Source organism: Magallana gigas, chromosome 7 (assembly GCF_963853765.1).
Source record: "Magallana gigas chromosome 7, xbMagGiga1.1, whole genome shotgun sequence".
NCBI classification, from domain to species: domain Eukaryota; kingdom Metazoa; phylum Mollusca; class Bivalvia; order Ostreida; family Ostreidae; genus Magallana; species Magallana gigas.
Genome location: NC_088859.1, coordinates 753,504 through 774,574, shown reverse-complemented (window position 1 = coordinate 774,574; position 21,071 = coordinate 753,504). Strand labels below are relative to the sequence as shown.

The 21,071-nt window shown below is 33.8% G+C and overlaps 1 protein-coding gene across 8 annotated transcripts; it reads right to left on the bottom strand.

Moving 5' to 3' along the window:
- Nucleotides 1–688: 688 nt before the first annotated feature.
- Nucleotides 689–19,200, bottom strand: LOC117685252 (myomesin-3). 8 transcript variants are annotated; one of them, XR_010707875.1, is made up of 10 exons: nt 13,419–13,549; nt 11,663–11,789; nt 11,290–11,456; nt 10,503–10,645; nt 8,805–8,921; nt 7,410–7,476; nt 3,568–3,863; nt 3,180–3,482; nt 1,783–2,066; nt 689–1,602 (listed from the first exon to the last, which is right to left on the bottom strand). XR_010707875.1 is itself a non-coding variant. In XM_066066806.1 (9 exons), the coding sequence occupies exons 6-9, from the start codon at nt 3,698–3,700 to the stop codon at nt 1,946–1,948; spliced, it is 516 nt and encodes a 171-aa protein (XP_065922878.1). In that variant the 5' UTR covers nt 3,701–3,863; nt 7,410–7,476; nt 8,805–8,921; nt 10,503–10,645; nt 11,290–11,456; nt 13,419–13,577; the 3' UTR covers nt 1,778–1,945. The 8 variants fall into 8 exon arrangements, 2 of the variants coding, with proteins under 2 accessions (XP_065922878.1, XP_065922877.1); XR_010707876.1 differs by lacking the exons at nt 11,663–11,789; nt 13,419–13,549 and adding an exon at nt 18,747–19,200; XR_010707874.1 differs by lacking the exon at nt 11,663–11,789 and having other exon boundaries at nt 13,419–13,544.
- Nucleotides 19,201–21,071: the final 1,871 nt, after the last annotated feature.

Here is a 21,071-nt window from a genome sequence, read left to right as displayed (position 1 = left end):
GGGAAGGAACTCGGTAAATATGATTTACCAAAGTTGCGGGGTATTAAAAGCCTAATGTATTAATGAAGAATTTACTCGTCTTGATCAAAAAGTTTTAATTAATGGATACACCATTTTCCTTCCAGTAACCTTGAACCACAAATGACAAAAGCTCAAGGTCATGAGATATTTTCAGGTCACAGGCAATCCATGTGTCAAGTTTCAGCTTCTAATCATTATCCATTACAAAATATATGGCCTAGACATGAATTATGCAATTTTTTGGAGTGACCTTCAACTTGCACAAACGACCTTGGCTCAAGATCATGACACACCCTCAGGTCATATGCAATCTTTTTATGGAGTAGGGACTTCCCTTGTTTTTCCATAAGAAAGATAAAGACACAAATTATACAATTTTCTTTCCAGTGATCTTGTACTTGTACAAATGACCTTGGGTCAAGATCACAACACACCCTCGGGCTGTAAGCAACCTTTGTGTGAAGTGGGGAATTGTAATGTTCCTCCATTAGAAAGATATGGTCCTAAATGTTTGCACAGACAGACGGACAGACAAGGTGATTCCTATATCCCCAAAACTTTATTATACCTAAAAATTATTATAAATAAATGCATTTCTTTACTAGTTTTAAAAAGAATGACCTAAAAAGAAATCAAAACGAAAATCACACTAAATGGCAATATACAACTTTAATAACATTTCTTTTATCAACAAGAGCTAATTGAACACTAAGCATAGCAAATTCATTCTTAATATAAAATAGATAACATTGACTGAATTCATTTACCGTAATTAACAATAGCTTAGCCAACTACGCTCTTGCTGTAGATCTTTATCATTCCAAATTCACCTTCATTTTAACTTCATGTACATGCAAAACAGAGCATGAAATGGTTAAATCCTTAAGGATATTGTACATATATGTAGTAAATATTTCATATGGAAAGATCATTAAATACATGTATATAACAGCTAAGATCTGGCATTATTTTCATCAATTTTTTAGCATTCATGTCACTAGGCAGTCCAACATGATATACATGAGACACCAAGTCTGTCACTATAAAAAGGCTTTTATCAGGTTTATGTGCATCATGAAGGCTAACAGCTGAGCTTACAGCTTTATTTTACTTGTCATAAAAAATTCTTCATAAGACAACCACTATTACAATGAATATTCAAAATCATTATAAAGATACTAAAAATTACTTTTAAAGCAAAAGCAAAAGCTCCTCTGTCTCTCTCTCTAGAAAACTAACAAGTAAATCAATGCACATATACTACATTTCTGATCTGTCTCTAGTTCTGAATATTATAAAATTTCTTTTCATTATAGAAACAAGTCAATTTACACAAAGAACTTCATACATTTCATTTTTGAATCCTACTGTTTAAGTAGCTTCAAGTTTGTATTTCTAACAAAGTCTTTGACTTGTTTCCAGGTTCAATTTTTCAAACTCTCTTCTTTTTGAAGAGCCGGGTCACAGTCATGTTTTTTTGGCAGGGTCCTTAGATTTAAAAACTGGCCCATTTGCCTCTTAACTGCTGCTTTCTCAGCTGCTGTTCATTAGGTTTTCTTTTTCCACTTATTCTTTTAAAACCTGGAAGTAACACAACAAATTACAACTTACAAGTTCAACTGCCTTAATCAAATAACATATTGACATAAAACCCAGCTTCAAAAATACATAAACATGCATTACTCTCTGCATGACTATTTTGTATGGCAGAAGCTTATACTTTAGTTTTTTGTTTACTTTCTGTTTTAATCAGACAAATACCTCTTTGCTTTTTAAGTTCTTTGCTTGGGGGATCTTCTTTATCTCCAGTTCCAAACACCATTTCTAGACAATCTTAAAACAAAATCATAAGAAACAGTAGCTGGTGATGTCTGGGGTCACTTTGGTGACTGCAGACCAGGATCCATTATTAAGGTCCCTCATTTCAATATAGTAAGCTGTTAGAGGAGATCTGCCATCATTCTTGCTGGGTTTCCAGGCTAACACCAAAGAGGTTTTCTGAATGTCTGAGAGTATGACTGGACCAACTGGTGGCGACGGTTTTTCTGAAAATGCACATAAAATACACTTTTTATATGCATTTGAAAAGAAATCTCAACAACAGAAAAAAATCAAAGTACTCAAAATACATGATGTGTATTGAAAACGTTTTCATGAAATGGCATTGTTACAGACTAAATAAACCCAGTGCTTTTGATGGCAGACTAGGGTTGGATACCGTTAAGGATGAAACGGTACAATACCATACAGGTATTTTTGAAATGATACGGTATTTTTAACGATACGGTACTAGACCTCAATAAATGAGAATGATAATTATTTTTTTTCAATAAAGGTGTTTTTGATCTTTCAGTGTTATAATTTATAAAGATAGTATATAATATATTTACAATAACATATGAGTTTACAAACTATGTTTATGCTCCAATCTTTTAATAAAAGATTAACAGACAAATAAATTGAATCTGATTCTCAAATGTTTAGTAAAGTTCCTTGTGTTTTCCCCTTTTCCCAGGCAAAATAACTGGCAATTGTTGCAAACACCACCATCTGATTTCCTACTTAAATGAGACTAAACAGCCGAGCGCGTTTACCTGGTTGTCAGCCATTGTTTGGTCGCACTAATTGATGAAACATCAGAAAATAGAACGGAATTTTAAAAAAAACTTTTGCGCTATTTTGTCTTTTTAATTTACATTTATTGTCATAATAAAATTAAAAACTATCATTGTAAATGTATATCTTTTTTTTTTTAAATTTATGTATTGACTTATTATAGTATTGGCAGTCGAATCAAGGATCGTTCTAAGAACGGGAAAGCTCATATTTCGTTAATTAGCCTATCCTTTTAATGCGCGGAGAATTCGATTTTAGCGAGTCTGTAATCGTTTTTTTAAAATCATTTTAATTGTATAAAAAGGTTTCAAAGATACAGAAATACCGTTATTAGTACCGGTATTAAATGAAACGGTATTTTACCGGTATTTTTAAAGCAAGTATTCGGTACGGTATTGGTACCGTGTACCGGTATCCAACCCTATGGCAGACCTCATCAAAGATCATGTAAATACAAAAATTTGGTTAGCCTTATTCATACACCAAGTTTTGTAAATACAGTGTATGAAGTGCTTAAACAATGAGTTTTAGCTCAAGTTTACCTGGAGGTCTCTTTGGAACAACAGACGTGTCCAGTTCACAGGTATCTCCTTGTCCGTTCTGGTTCAGGGCAGTTATAGAAAAGAAATACTCTTGGTCTTCATCAAGTTTGGGGACTTTGTAAGACATCTCAATAGCCTTTAGAGTGGCCACCTCCTCCCAGTCACCATCAGAGCCTCTCTTCTGCTTCACCACATACCCTGTCACCTTGAAGCCTCCATCTGAAGACAGTGATTTCCAATCCAGTGTCACAAAATCGGGACCAAGTTTAGACACTTTGACTTGTCTTGGTGAAGATAGAACATCTAAAGAGAAACAAAGATATTTAACCAGTAATCATACATTATCTTACACACTTAAGCATACATTTCAACATATGTAAGCTCTTACCTTTCTTCCTCTTAAGTCTCACAGGTTCTTTGGTCTCTAGTGGTGAGACTTGTCCCTCCTCATTAACAGCAGACACCCTGAACAGATAGTCAACGAGGTCTTTGGGAGAGTATTTGGTGGTGTTGTCACCCATCTTGGCCACTTTGCTCCATCTTGCTCTGGTGCTAGGTCTGGACTCAATAACATAGCCTGTGACTGGAGAACCGTTATCTTTTGTTGTTGGCTTCCATTCAAGTCAGCAGATGAAGCAGTGAGATTGGACACACTGAATGGTCCCTTAGGGGCAGATGGTTTGTCTAAAACAACAAGAAATCTGTGAGTCAATACACTGTACTCACTAGTTATACCCCACCCTGATGTGAATATACAAAATAAACACAGTCATAATGTAACAGAAAGTGGACATTAGATGTGCTCAAAAATGAATCCCATTAAATGGAATGCCTACCACTAAACAAAGAGTACATGTGTTAAAATCTCTCGCATCTGCGATGAGCAATTTCTGAGAAAACTGTAATGAAAATTTATTTTAAATTCAAGTCTAAGAATACATTTGTCATTTCATAGGAAAGTGACATCTAATTTGTACAAAAACGACTCCCACCATATGTCATATGCCTATACAATGAGTGTGTTAAAATCTCAAGCAACTGTATAAATAATAGTTGCCAATTTAAGAAGAATGTGACAGAAATTTGTTACCAACATACAGATGAACAAACAGACCCAGATGGATAAAACAGTATATCCCCCCCCCCTCGTTTGATTTAGGGGCATCTCACTGTTTAGTAAATAAATTTAAAAGTAAAACAATACGAAAAAACCAATAATTCTGCAAAAAATGCAGATGTTCCTAGAATATAAAAACATAGGTAATCACAGATTACAAAGCTCACCGAGACGAGGGATCATGCACCCTTATGAGACATCACCTTTATGAGACCACCTTTATCATATTATATGAAAATCATACTTTATGATCTTGGATATTCATGGATTAAGAAATAAAGTACGAGTTTTCGTGAATGTTGCAGAATAACCTCCGAGGTCGAGAAATGTTGTTTTGAAATATAAAAACCGAGGCGCTAGCTGAGGCTTTTATATTTCAAACAACATTTCGAGACCGAGGAGGTTATCCTGCAACATTCACGAAAACAAGCTAGAACTTTATTTCTATTCTACTAACAGCCCAGTATTTCTACAGATCGTTTCTCCTATAGAGAGATGATCTAGGTCATTTTGACGGCTGTTCCGTGTAACCCCAACAGTTTTGTTAGTAATGTTTACATGTGTATCGATCAAAGGAATCACATGATGACGACAGACTTTTTCTTAGGATTTTAATACTCTTGAAGTTCACTTATTTATTAAATATCTTTGAATCACATTCCTAACATTTTAAGGGCAATTTAATACGATTATTACTACTACACGTTATATATTTTATGTAAAAACACGCAGTGAAAATGTGCCAGGGAGGTCCTAGGAACAGCCGCATTAAAAATAAAGATTTGAGGCAATACACATTGTTTTGACTGGAACTAACACGTGAAATTGACATGGTTTTAAAACTTTTTACGGTTTGAAGTTGTACTTCCATGATCAGTGCGAGACAAATAGGTATTTCTGATCTGATAATTTACTAATGTCGTTCGTGGTACATTGAAGAATAATGTCCGCGGCATCTCTTTGATCTCGGCAATAACTGTAGTAGAATGTATCATAAAATACAATACTATACAGAACAATATCATGATACAATATCATATCATAAAATATCAAACAAATTGATACAATATTATATTGTATCATATAACTTTTTACAATATAACATGTGATATTATATTGTATCATATTAAACAATAGTGTTTCATATCATACAATACTTTATCATAGGAATTATGTTATATCATTTAACAACCTCATCTTTCTATCAAGCAGGTTTAATTGAGGTAGGAGATTTCTTTAACATCGTTGATAATGCAGATCAGGCTCTGCATCTGAAGCAATTACCTCTGCGTTTCATTTATAATAAAGTTAAATCAACTATGCAAGCTATCATCTATTACACATGTGACCTGTTCCAAAAAACTACACCTCATCCAGCATCCGTAACCTATGGCTCAGATTCAGCATTCAAGCCTGTCAGGTGCATCAGTATCATAAGACGCATCACCCATGCAAGTTTGGTGAAGTTAGGACCAGTAATAACCAAGATATCATCATCAGAGGGCACCAGCAATTAAAACTTTAACCTCCTCCAGCATCCGCAACCTAAGGCTCAGATTCAGCACTCAAGCCTATCATGTGCATCTGTATTATAAGACGCCATTCATTCAAGTTTGGTGAAGTTAGGACCTGTAATAACTAAGATATATTTTTTAGCATCCTTGATAATGGAGATCAAGCTCTGCATCTGAAGCTTCCTCTGCGATTCGTTCATATTACAGTTTAATCAACTATATAAGTTTGAAATAGTACTATTATCTATGTAACATGTGACCTGTTAAAAAAAACTTAACCTTATCCAGCATCCAAAACCTATGGCTCAGACTCAGCATTGATCAAGCCTGTCAGGTGCATCAGTATCATAAAACGCACCATCCATGGAAGTCTGGTGAAGTTAGGACAAGTAATAACTAAGATGTCATCATCAGAGGGCACCTGTTTCAAGAACTTTAACCAGCTTTTAAAACCTTAACCTCCTCCAGCATCCGAAACTTATGGCTCAGATTCAGCATTCAAGCCATTCAGGTGCATCAGTATAATAAGACGCACCATCCACACAAGTTTGATGAAGTTATGCCTAGCCTAGCTAAGACATAACATTAGAGGGCACCTGCTCAAAAAACTTTAACCAGCTCCAAAAACCTTAACCTCCTCAAGCATCCGAAACCTATGGCTCAGATTCAGCATTCAAGCCTGTCAGGTGCATCAGTATCATAAGACGCACCAACCATACAAGTTTGGTGAAGTAAGGACCAGTAGTAACTAAGAAATTATCTTCAGAGGGCACCTGCAACAAAAACTTTAACCAGCTCTTAAAACATTAACCACTTCCAGCATCCGAAACCTATAGCTCAGATTCAGCATTCAAGCCTGTCTGGTGCATCAGTATCATAAGACACACCATCCATGCAAGTTTGGTGAAGTACTGACCAGCAGTAACTTAGATATTGCTATCAAAGGGCACCTGCAACAAAAACTTTAACCTGCTCCAAATACCTTAACTTCTCCAGCATCCGAAACCTATAGCTCAGATTCAGCACTCAAGCCTGTCTGGTGCATCAGTATCATAAGTCACACCATCCATGCAAGTTTGGTGAAGTTAGGACCAGGAGTAACTTATATATTGCTATCAAAGGGCACCTGCAACAAAAACTTTAACCTGCTCCAAAAACCTTAACCTCTTTCAGTATCTGTAATTTAGGACCCAGATTCAGCATCCGAGTCTTTCAGGTCCATAAGAAGGTCAATATGCATCATCCATGCAAGTTTAGTGAAGATAGGACAAGTAATAGCTTAGATACAGGACCTGCAACAAAAACTTTAACCAGGTCCGGACGCTGACGCCGGGGTTATAGCATAAGCTCCCCTTGACTTCGTCTCGGTGAGCTAATAAAAAGGAATGTTGTCAGTAATAAAGACCACTGTAATATTACAATTTAAGCTAGACTTACTAGGTTTTGTTTTCTCCTAAATAAATTTATTTGCATTCAATGAATAATACAAAATCTGACTATTTATTTTTAAAGAATATGCCGGCCACCAGCTTCCTTGTGATGGAGGATTTACCTATAAGTTATCAAAATCCAACTTTTAAAAGCAAATTTTCACTGTACCTTAGAATTCCATGGATAAGACTTGAGTCCATAGTCATACAATAGCTCTTCTCCCTCATGTATATCTCTGTTGTGAATAATAGTAAAATTTGATAGTCAACTAAAGTTTTGTAACCAATTACTTTAATTTATTTAAACAAGTACATTTCATTATACACTTGTTGACAGGGTATAACATGTATAAGGACAATAGGGGTGAAATATCATGATACAAATGCATTACAATTCACGACAAAATTAATTTTGATATTCGGTTCATTCTAGATCAATTTCGATTTAATTCAATTCAAAATTAGTGAACATATTTCTGTATAAGACATTCATTATGATTGGTTACTGTTTGTCAAATATTAAAATAATACAATCAAATTTCATGCAACATAATGCCCCTTTAGAATGGACATCAATGTTACTACACATACTATAATTTACCGATAAAAAAATTGAGTTGATATATTGTTAACATTTTAATTGTTACCACATTGGACCAGTTTGAAATGATATCAAAATACCATAACATGGAAGACATATAGCATCTTCGCTAGCCAAATGTCGGATTCATTATTCTCATCTCCCCCTGGGCAGATTTAGCCAACGTCAACATAACTTGCTTATTAATAATGACTTTTCAGGGCATCCAATCAAATTGTTCATTTTATTCAGCTTATTCACAGTAACGGCGGCGCAAAGTGATACTTGCTTTTATTGCACGAATCCAGAAAAATTAGTTTGAGGAAGATACACATGTATATACATTTGGCAGTTTTTACCATGTATCTCAAGTTATCTATTACTTCCTGCACCTACAGGATGAGCTGAAGAGAAATTTATTTTCGGTATTTGTTGTGACATACTTTAAAGTGATGCTGTATTGCTGTTGCCATTATAAACACAACTGTGTTTTTTCAAGAACAATAAATAACTCAGAAGAACCGCTATATGGCATTATATGAATTACACTAAATCTGCCAAGGGGGAGATGAGAATTTTAAACCAGATAGTTAACATTTAAGATATTCTTAAAATGAAGAAATTAAATCTCAATAAAACATTATTTTGCTATAAAACAACGAAATTTCAACCCCACAAAAATTTGTGCTTCAACAATATACAGAGCCTGTTTCCATATATGTTTACTCAATATGTTTACCAAGTTGAGAAATAACACAGTTATAAGAAATCATTTCGGTGAAACTTATATAATGTACATGACAGAATAATGTTGATAATGTATTGAAAAAATATTTTTTTGTTTTCATTTTCTCCTCCTATGGGACTTAAAACTTTTGGGTTCATAAACTTAAAAATAAAAAAAATGTTGGCCTAATCATGATAATTAATTCAGTACCAGTAAGCCTAGTACACGGTAAACAGGCAAAATTATTTTGTAAATACCTGGTTCCAAAAAGACATAGCACTTCCCCTATTAATTTCATTTTGCAGTTGATCTCTTTCTTGCTCCCATGGTTCACAAGCCTTCCCAATCTACCATCTTCTTCTGATGCATCAACACTAGAAATGATCGAGTTAAATTAATTGCTTCCATTAATAAAAGATTCATACCAAAATATATGTTTATAATATACTACAATAACTCATTTTCTTTAGTAAAAAGTTGGATAGAGCCTTTGTTTAAATCAAAGAAATAAAAATAATATAGGCTTGTGTAAACTATTACTGTGGAATCATTAAATTTCGTGGCAGCCAATTTTCGTGGGAGGCTTAAATTTGACAGGTTCGTGGGGACATAATGTCATGTATTCTTATATACTAGTATCTTCAACAGGAAATATGACTTTATTACCCTAATTTATCAATTCGTGGAGGATGTTATTTCGTGGATAAGAGGTACCCACGAAATCCACGAAAATTGAGCCACCACGAAATCTAGTGATTCAACAGTATAGATTAATTTTTTTTAAGACATGTTAAAAATTTAAAAATATATACATCTGTCAGAAATGCATGTTAGGCCTTACAGTACTTAAGTACTGTAAGGCCTAACATGCATTACAGATAGATGACAATGTTTTTGTATTTTTTCTTTCTCTGTCACACAAACAAGAAGCAAGTGCATGCAAATAATTCCTGGTTATTGTATTATATATAAACATAGTACTGCACAACACAACACTCTCATTATTATAATATTATGCAGACTGTTGTATACTAGTAGTTGTGATGTTTCTTCATGTATGTGATGAGGAGTAAATTTTTGTGTATTAGTTGTAATTATTATAGTGATTTTAGAATGCGTTATGAAGCAAATTAACGTCTAGAGTGGTCAAGTTTTATGAGTTAGCTTTTGATAATCGGAGCCTTGCATGGGTGCTATTGTTTGCAGAATGTCCTGCCATTTTTAATTTCAAGCGTTTTTTCAACGTTGATGTAATAAACAGACTTGTCCAAACATTTCTCTGACTAAATTTTTAAAAAATAGATGATCTGAAAAAAAAAACAAAAATTTAACACCCTCACTGAAAAATGGCAAAAAAAAAGTTTTGAGATGGCAATATTTTTCATGGTTGGTTGGGAAAGCGGAAACAAACCTACTTTTTCTTTAGGCCCTTTAAGATTTTTATAGAGTTAGAGTGATGTAGAAATGGAATTAGTTTATCAATATATAGATTAATTGAAGCTAATGATCTGAGATAGTCATCAATTGGAGCCAGAGTAGTATAACAGAGAGGGGAATTTTATTTAGAATTCAAACAGTGCACAGGAATAAAGTATGTATAATTTGACTTCCCTCTGGGATGATGTAAAAAAAGTTGTAAATAGATTCATTTGTCTTTGCGAGATTCAGTGATGGAAAAATATGTTTTAAATTAATTACCATAAGAGAAATGACAGCTATCTCTGTGACAACATTATTTAGTCCATACAAATAATTAGTACAAGCTAGGTGTTCACTTTTCTAAAATCTTTGAATGTTGAATTTTCCAACTGCTGGAGCCCTTGACTACCACCATAAAACCAGCCAAATATGTTTAGCTATACTTGATTAAACCATGGCCTGGCATTAAACCAATATCCATATATTTAGGTACGTAAGAAAACAAAAAAGTATTTCATGAGAATCTAGACACTTACCACAAATCTCTGTAAACAAAATCTGTAGCCAGATGAGAACCCTTCTTCCAAGTTCTCACCTTCCTTCTTTGTTATAACCTTTCCTGTATACACTAACAAAAAGTCGCCTGCATTTCTGCGGACAGTTGTTCTGACTCCTCTGCCTATAATACATAATATAAGCATACAGGAAGCTACATGGAAATTATAAAGAAATAATTGTTGATTTCAATTTACACGTTATTGTCATATGTACATGTATATACTATTAGATGAATTGCACTGATATCATGTCAAAGAATTTGTACAAAAGAAAATTTTTGTATTTTTGCAGAACAGTAGCTCCACGTGAAATTCAGGTTGAGTCAGACCGTAGAGCTACAGTTCCACCCATGCAAAAATTGTATATTTATTGCACACAAAAAGTTCCACATGGTTTTGGACTATTTAAACTAATTTAGGAACATCTTCTGTGAAAATTTTAATACCGAAAATGTTCTTCCACAATGATGAATCCACAGTAGTCACTAGTCAACTGAATTTTTTATTCAATATTACATGTACTTCCTTGGAAAATGAAGTTCCTTGGTTTTAAATTTAATGTATATATATTTGTGCAGCTATCAGCGGGCCATATAGCAGAATTTATTGATAATATGGAGTAATACCTGTTGATAACCATGAAGCACGCAAAAGTAATAGGATTCATGAAATATTTAACTCACAATAGAGGAATAATACCAACTAGATTGGTCTCCAAACAAAATTCAGAAGTTTAATTTAGGGCAATTCAAAAAATTTTCCTTACCTTTGTTCTCAAATAAACTTAATATATTAAATCCTGGTGGATCAATATTCTTTTCACTCCATTTCCTTGACTCTTCAATGGGATTAACTCTTTTTCGATCTTTTCTTGACATGGTTTTCAATATGCTAAAGCACATCCATTTTTTTGTTTGTTTACTGTTTTCCACACTGCAAAGATTGAGAGATTATAGTAAATCCCGGTAGTTTATAAAACAGTTTTCTCTGTGCATAATCACAAATTTTAAACTGATGATCATAAAAGTAAACAAAAAAAACCCCTTATCATTCTGTCGAATAACAAGAAACTGTTAGATAACTTTTATAGATGAGTCTAAATAGTAGTTATGGGTGGGGGAACATAATAATGTTTATACCATTTGACTGTCCTTAAAGGCCGCGCACATTTTTACCGGGTGGTAAATCTCAGGTGAGGGTGGGGCTTAATTTTTAGAGGTGTAGAAGCCTCCGGGGCTTGCAGTCTACCAGCGGTCGTGAACGCTGCTAATCATTAAACACAAGAAGCGAATTAATACACAGGAAACAAGCATTCTGAGAGTATTGCATAAGTAATACACGTCCCCTACCGGTTTGTGGAAATTGTGAAAACAATGCACTGTTATGCAGAATATCGAACCCGAACATCAAAAAATTATCGAAAATATGTCAACCAGACGCTACAAAAGTGTAATCTTGATCTGTATTAGTTTGACATTTTGAAGCTGTTCAGCAAATTTCATATTATTCCTCAAACACATAAAGAAAAAAAGTATGGAAAACTGAAGTGGGACAGACAGACAGACGGACGGACTGTCGGACGCAGAGGAAAGCTATAGTCCCCTGCGGTGAAAACCTGTAGGGGACTACATTGTATAATAAATATTAATAATTAATCAGTCAGAATTGGTCTTAGTTTGAATATGTTGTTGTTCTAATGATATGAAGCAATTTGTTATGGAAATGTTACGCATTGTCCGAATTACACGTGTGTAAAGTACAATTTAAAAAAATCATTAAATTACTTCTGCTCTAAAAATGTAACTCAGTACATTGTGTTTAGCACTTGACATTCATGTTTAGGAAGTCAATTTTAATAAATATAATTGTATAAGAATTCAAACCACTATATATTAGGAATGTGGAATGTAAATTCAGCCTTTTTATGATGACAGTTTTATTGGAGTTCGTTTTCCATTTAGTGACGTTTTCGTGCAAAAAGTTCTAGTTGAGTGTATTTCCAGTAAATACAGCTTTAGTAGCTCATAAGATTGTTTAAATATTTTTTTTTTTTTTTACATGTTTTGGAACTGCTTATGCATCTTCGTGGAATTTAGTAGGTCACATACAAATATAAATTGTATATTTTTAATTACTGACTTTTATTTTCTATAAAACAATGTTAATATTGGTAATGCTAAAAGTTCAATTTTAATTCCCCTTTTTTATACGTGACGGAAGATATCAAAGATAACGTTGTTAATTGCTAGCAAACAGAAATCAGCGGACCTGGCCAGATCAAGCTCGGACGATCACGTCCATCGAAATGGGTGCAATCGTTCAAACTTGATTGACAAGCGGCATCATTTTGAAGTTTGTACAGGTAAAAAAGGGGGTGTTTGTAAAATGTTCGGCCTTCAAACTTTAACAATGTAAAGAACAAATAGACGCTGCGATTTCATTGGGTGTTTTATTTTTATTGATGGTGTAATGTGTCTCATGAGCTCAACTTTTGTCAAGGGTTTATGCAAGAAATAACAATAAGCCTCATTATTGTGAAAATGGGTTTCTTCTTTAGCTAAAAATTAATTTTTTTCAAACATTATTTTTTAATTTACACCAAAATTGTGTATAACAAATCCTGACAGTTAGAGCATCACAACGTTTCAATGTGTCCAGTGGGAGCTTCGTCAAAAGCAGAAGAGAGAGAGAGAGAGAGAGAGAGAGAGAGAGAGAGAGAGAGAGAGAGAGAGAGAGAGAGAGTTAGTTTAAAAACAACGAAGGATTGGGTACATCCTCTCAACGTCAACGAGTGGACTTCATGCAGGACCCATGACAGGTACCCCTACCGAATCGATCGTTTCGGCAAAAATAGATTAAACCTCCCTTCACACAGGCAAACATAAGGATAAATACCTTCCAACGGCTCTAGCTGCAAAAGGTATTGTAAGGTGTTTCGTACCTAGTGTTTACTAGTTGGAAAGATGACATGCAGTCAACTTTCGCCATTTTGATGATCCTTAACGCATGTGCAAAAAGGTACCGGGTTCGTTCGCCCCACCTACCTGTTCGCCCAAGTCCATTCGCCATAAAGGAACGTAGCATCGGGGGGGGGGGGGGGGGGGGGTGCAAATCAACAAAATAGGCATTATAACGATTAGTGAATTACGTCTTCTTCTTTTTTTTGCTTGTCAATGTTGAAATAATTACGTCTTAAACATTTAAAAAAAAAAGAATACTGTGATTTCAATTAAAGTCAGTTAAAGAAAATAAAGAAGTTTTCATTTTTCTATCTTTTTCATCCAACATTTATCATCGATGTTATGTTTTTAATTCCGTTAACAATGTTTACAATTGTTCAATAAAACTACATTTTCTTTAAATAACTGACTTTAACTGAAATCAAAGTATTCTTTTTTTAAATGTTTAAGACATAATTATTTTAACAGTGGAAAATGTTAATTAATGGTTAATAATTTAAACTGAAAATTATGGAAAGCTTTTTTCTATATGTTCGCTTTGTTTTGAAAACAATTTAATCCAATGAGGATACGAGCAGCGGCTTTTTTGATTCAGAATAAAAGTTTTTATAGCCCTAATCTCATCAAAAGAATCTTATTCATTATTAATAATTAATCTTCTAAGTTGGCCATGCAGCCACACGGAGGTTAATCTGGACACTATAATATGTGTTGAATCCACTGAATGCGGTTTTTTATCTTATATAATTTGAAACTTTATTTACAAAAAATCGCTTTAAAATTATATTTTAATATTGCAAACGGGCCTTCAGCGAACACATTTCAGGGCGAACGGAAATTAGAGCGAACGGCGTCAAAGGGCGAACGCGTTTTAGGGCGAATGAACATATGGATATGGATATATATGGATATCTAGGTATATTGAACATTACTATAAGCTACCAGCCTAGCCGCTAGGTCTTTAAATTCAGCCAACCACTTATTAAACCGACATATTTTGTTAATTTCAAGCGGAAATATAACGTACAGTACAAGTTAAAATTCATAATAACTTATCATATGAACTAAATATAACTAAATAGGATAAATATCAAGTTTGGTACAAAGTGGTAACTGAGGTAGCAATTTCGAGTTTGATGCTTAGCATTAAACATAGGTAATCACAGATTACAAAGCTCACCGAGACGAGACATCACCCTTATGAGACTTCACCTTTATGAGACCACCTTTATCATATTAAATGAAAATCATACTTTATGATCTTGGATATTCATGGATTCTGTTTTGACACAATATCGTATATCATCTGTTAAAAAATTGTATGATAATCATATGTTCATATGTTAATTAATACAATAATATAAATATTGCTGCCTATCATATTTACAACATGTATCATATAATACAATAAAATACCATAATAAACAAGGCTGAGATATGATATTGTAAAGTATGGTATGACATTGTATTGTGTTATACGTTATTGTATTTGATCACATAATACAATATCATAATATATAAAACAACATAGTATTATATTACAATATCATATAACATAATACATCATAACATTGAAACATATGATATTATATTGTATATAAATATAGTTTGATATTGTATGATACTGTATCATTTTTGAAACATAATATGATATTGTATCATATGATACAATATAATTTGATACAATATTATGTGATAAAATATATAATACAACATTATATTATACATATTGTATCATATGATACAATAATAAATTTTACAATATCATACAATACAATTTCATGTGATGTGATAATATATCATATTATAAACCAAAATCATATTATACAATATCGTATAATACGATATTATATAATATTACAGTATCATATTTTACAATTTCATGTGATATAATTCTATATTACAGAAACTAATATCATATTATACAATATCATATGATACAATATTATAGAATATACAATATTGTATAATAGTATACAATATTATATTTTGCAATATCTTATGTGATAATACCATGTGATAAAATAATAAATTAATAATACAATATAATATTTACAATATTGTATCACAATATACAATACTATACATAACGATATCATGTTACAATATCATAACATAAAATATAAAAAAAATTGATTCAATATCATATCATATCATATCATATCATTTTTTATTATATTACATATGATATTATATTGTATCATATTAAACAATATTGTTTCATACCATACAATACTATATCATAGGAATCATGTTATATCATTTATCAACAAACATATATCTATCGAGCAGGTTTGAGTGAGGTGGGAGATTTCTTTAGCATCCTTGATAATGGAGATCAGGCTCTGCATCTGAAGCAACCTCTGTTTATTTATAATATAGTTAAATCAACTATGCAAAGTATCATTTATAAAACATGTGACCTGTTCCAAAAAAACTAAACCTCATCCAGCATCCGAAACCTATGGCTCAGATTCAGCATTCAAGCCTGTCAGGTGCATCAGTATACATAAGACGCATCTCCATGCAAGTTTGGTGAAGTTCAGACCAGTAATAACTAAGATATTATCATCAGAGGGCACTAGCAATTAAAACCTCAACCTGCTCCAGCATCCGCAACCTAATATGGCTAAGATTCAACATCCATGCCTGTCAGGTGCATCAGTATCATAAGACACACCATCCTTTCAAGTTTGGTGAAGTTAGGACCAGTAATAACTAAGATATATTCTTTAGCATCCTTGATAATGGAGATCAAACTCTGCATCTGAAGCTTCCTCTGTGATTCATTCATATTTCAGTTTAATCAACTATGCAAGTTTGAAATAGCACTATTATCTATTAAACATGTGACCTGTTCCAAAAAACTAAACCATATCCAGCATCTGAAACCTATGGCTCAGACTCAGCATTCAAGCCCGTCAGGTGCATCAGTATAATAAAACCCACCATCCATGGAAGTCTGGTGTAGTTAGGACAAGTAATAACTAAGAAATGATCATCAGAGGGCACCTGTTTCAAAAACTTTAACCAGCTCTAAAAACCATAACCTCCCCCAGCATCCAAAACCTATGGCTCAGATTCAGCACCCAAGCCTGTCTGGTGCATCAGTATCATAATACGCACCATCCATGGAAGTCTAGTGAAGTTAGGACAAGTAGTAACAAAGATAAAATCATCAGAGGGCACCTGCAACAAAAACTTTAACCAGCTCTAAAAACCTTAACCTCCTTCAGCATCTGTAACCTATAGCTCAGATTCAGCACTCAAGCCTGTCTGGTGCATCAGTATCATAAGACACACCATCAATGCAAGTTTGGTGAAGTACGGACCAGCAGTAACTTAGATATTGCTATCAAAGGGCACCTGCAACAAAAACTTTAACCTGCTCCAAAAACCTTAACCTCCTCCAGCATCCGAAACCTAAAGCTCAGATTCAGCACTCAAGCCTGTCTGGTGCATCAGTATCATAAGACACACCATCCATGCAAGTTTGGTGAAGTACAAACCTGCAGTAACTTAGATATTGCTATCAAAGGGCACCTGCAACAAAAACTTTAACCTGGTCCAACAACCTTAACCTCCTCCAGCATCTGAAATTTAGGACTCAGATTCAGCATCCAAGTCTTTCAAGTCCATAAGTAGGTCCAGATGCATCATCCATGCAAGTTTGGTGAAGATAGGACAAGTAATAGCTTAGATACAGGACCTGCAACAAAAACTTTAACCAGGTCCGGACGCCGACGCCGACGCCGACACCGACGCCGACGCCGACGCCGAGGGTATAGCATAAGCTCCCCCTGACTTCGTCTCGGTGAGCTAAAAATGTAAGCTAGGTATATCCACGTAGCGGCTTGTCTAGATTTCTGTTCAACAGCGTAGCTGCTACATGTACATGTACGTAGCCCCACGTAGCCGCTACGATCCTTCACGGCCTTATTTTTTTTAGTGGAATCCGCGTCTGGCATAATATAATTTATTAAAGCACATGTTATTATATTTATGCAAATGTTTAGACAGATAAAAATGAAAACAGCAATATTATTAAACGTAATATAAATTAAACTGTAACATTAAAGGTAAGTCATGATTTATTTAAATTGTGTTTAAAAAAAACTGTACGCATTAAAACCCTAGTTAAAGCCTCAGACGAGAAGATACACCACAAATAATCAATCACAAAAATTAAAATCATACACAACGATATATTTCACAAAAAATATAATGATGGATACTTATAGTCATTACATAATTAAATTTTGATAATTGGCGCTAATTGTAATGCCTTCATTTTTTTCCAATTGCCAGCGGTTACAATGTGTGTTTTTTTTGTTGAGTCTTTATTTTTATATGTGTGTATTAAATTCGTTGGTATCTTTTCATTTAATAATCTTTTACGCCTTGCAATTGGTATGTTATATTGATTGTGCATTTATAGCTTAAATTGATTCGTTGATATATTTTCATTTAAAAAAGGACAAATTTCTGGGATATCATATTAATTCATATATAAGTTGTATGATGTAATGATATGCAAACAGGCGCGGATCTAAAATTCACTTAAGGGAGGGGTGTTGGGGAAAATGATGTTGATATATTGTGTTTACATAGTACAAACTACTTCAAAATCAACAATGTACAAACTATAATGGTTATAACACGTTTTCATGTCATAATAGCTAGGTTAGCAACTTCTTAATTAAAATGAAATTATTGCTTTTATTTTCCTCTACACGTCCCCAGTACTTTCTGAATTCATGTTTACATGCCATTGGATATTTTCTTTAACGCCATGCAATTAATATTTGTATGGCACATTTATTGTGCATACCTAGCTTTTCGTTTGATAACACATTGATTAATATTGCTCTGAAAATTGCACATCGTCTGTATGTAATAAATGAATACAATGATCATCCTGCAAAGACAATGGCTGTTAATATGGATGCCTATAGGGGATAATGAGCAATTTTTGTTGTGACGTCTTTAGTTAGTTGTATGAAATTGTATGTGATGGTTTATGTACATGTATAATATTAACGATTTTAAGCAAATACTGTTGGAAATAATTTACCATTATACCAGTTTGTATCGATCATACACAGCATCTTGCACTGTATTTGTAACTGAAGGTATGATTCAATTTAATCGAAAAAACAAGTATGGATGTACATTTCCGTTTGTTGAATAAATTCCTTAACATATTTATAACACACACTATGCGATAAAATATTTTTTAAAAACCAAAACAAATAATACTTACCTTTATCTTTTTACGCGACATTGATCGTCCTTGATATCTGTATGTTTTCAAGCGCTTATATGATCCAGATAGAATGTAAACTTCCGTTTTAACCCGCGCATGCGTGTTACCCTTCGTGGTGTGTATACCGCCATGCTGACGGGCTGATAATTATACACACACAACATACACAAAACGGAAAAATACTTCCAACTGGTCCATGCACCAATTTTCACATATATGGTTTATGGCATGATTTTAAGCATTTCTAAGGTGAAATTCAACTGAGGACCAGATTTTTGTCCTCACTTGAATTTTGTGTTCTCAGTTGTTGCTGTGTAACTTGACGTCGGCTCTCAGTTGCCAGTGTTTACGAACGCACACACACACACACACACACACACACACACACACACACACACACACACACACACACACACACACACACACACACACACACACACACACACACACACACACACACACGTACGTCACACACACACGTCACACACACAAGCACCGCACACATTTTGAAAAATGATACCACTATAGCGTGTAAAATGTCCTAATGTCGAAAACGATAAATACCCCCCCCCCGAAAAAAAGAAAAGAAAAAGAAATAAGTCCTCGTAAATAAAAGTATCAGGGTGGAATCTAAATATTATTTCTAAAATAAAATAGTAAGTCCGATACTATGTCAAATCGCGGGAATTCACATGTTTTATGCATAGAAATTATGGTATGATTTCGAGATGGTGTTAAGGTGGTATGGGACACCTAAAAGTACAATTTAATCAAAGTACTTTCACCGTTTTTAAATTTTCCAATTTTTAAATATTTGACCAGAAAATGTCAGGTAAAAATTTTAAAAGCCTTAGCGGGATTCGAACTCTGACTTACAGACTCGTAGTTCATTCTAACCCGCCGCGGTAAGCTTTGGGAAAGAAAAAAGCTTTAAAAAACTATGCTTAATATTAATGTTTATTTTGATAGGGAGTACGTCACAATATGGATGTGTCCCATACCACCTCAAGTCTTTCTTCAATGTACGTATCGATTTTCTGATGTAAACTTACATGGGATGAGTGTTCTGAGTGCGAGGACTGTGAAGTCATGTTAGGCTACAGCTAATAACCGCAAAGTTCCGAGGCCTTTGTCATCTCTATGGAAAAAAACTGAAGAAAAAAAACCCCAAACATTAATACATAATTTATCACGAAACAGCCGATGGAATACGGTGTTTGGATTAGCAGAGTTCCCCTTTCTTGGGAATTTTTATCAGTTCTCTATTTTTTCTATATCAAAATACAATAATTATGGATTTATGAAATTGAAATATAAAACTATACGTATGTCGAAGCAGTTGCATACTTGTACATTATATTGCATCAATATAGTATTCTACATTTCTACTTCATGAGAAAATTTAATACCATAGAGAAAGAATTAAGACCAGGCCCCAGGGCCATAAAAGTTAGACGAGCTTACTTTTGATCTCATTCCTACTTTGCATGATATATTCCTTTTGTAAAAGTGAGACTGGGATCAAAAGTGAGATAATCTAACTTGTATGGCCCCACGGCCTGTATTCTACATTTCTTATTCTGCATTTATGAAACTGACTCAGTATATTTTTATTCATATACATGTATGTATATGATATCTAGAGGGAAAATGATTTTTTTTCAAAATGTTTGTTTCAAGGTTTTTTTTGCAATGATTGCATATACATTAGATTATGAATACATGTATGTCCTAAAAAGATAATTTAAAGAAAAAAAATGAGTAAAGTCCCGGGAGTGTAGATACTTGGGGGTGGAGGTCGGTCCTGTCCTCAAGCACCTGTGATTATTATTGCCCTTAGAAGGCCCTTGATTGAGGAATAAACATCTATCCAGAATTAAAAGCACACATTTTATTTTTTGCGATGAAATGTCAACTAGGCCTTCTACTGTTCTAGAAGTTACTATCGCGTGTGTACATGTACAATGTATATGTCGACCTGTAGTGAACAATGTTCATATATTCACTGAATAATACATTGTAATGTATAACATGCTACGCTCAAAATTCACACACATACGTATTTGTCATTTACATAGCCACAAGCAATATACTATGAATTGAATACATCACGTCTCATTTATTTCCAACCAAGACCTACTAGTAGAACCATCAACCTCTGGAAAAACGCCAATATGGAGGGAATTAACAAAAGACTTACTGATAACTTCACTGAATTTCAAACCACCAACTTCAGTGATATCAACGCAATGTGGAATAAATTCAAGAGCATCATCATCAAAGCAATGACCACATACGTACCAACTAAACAGACCAAGGAGA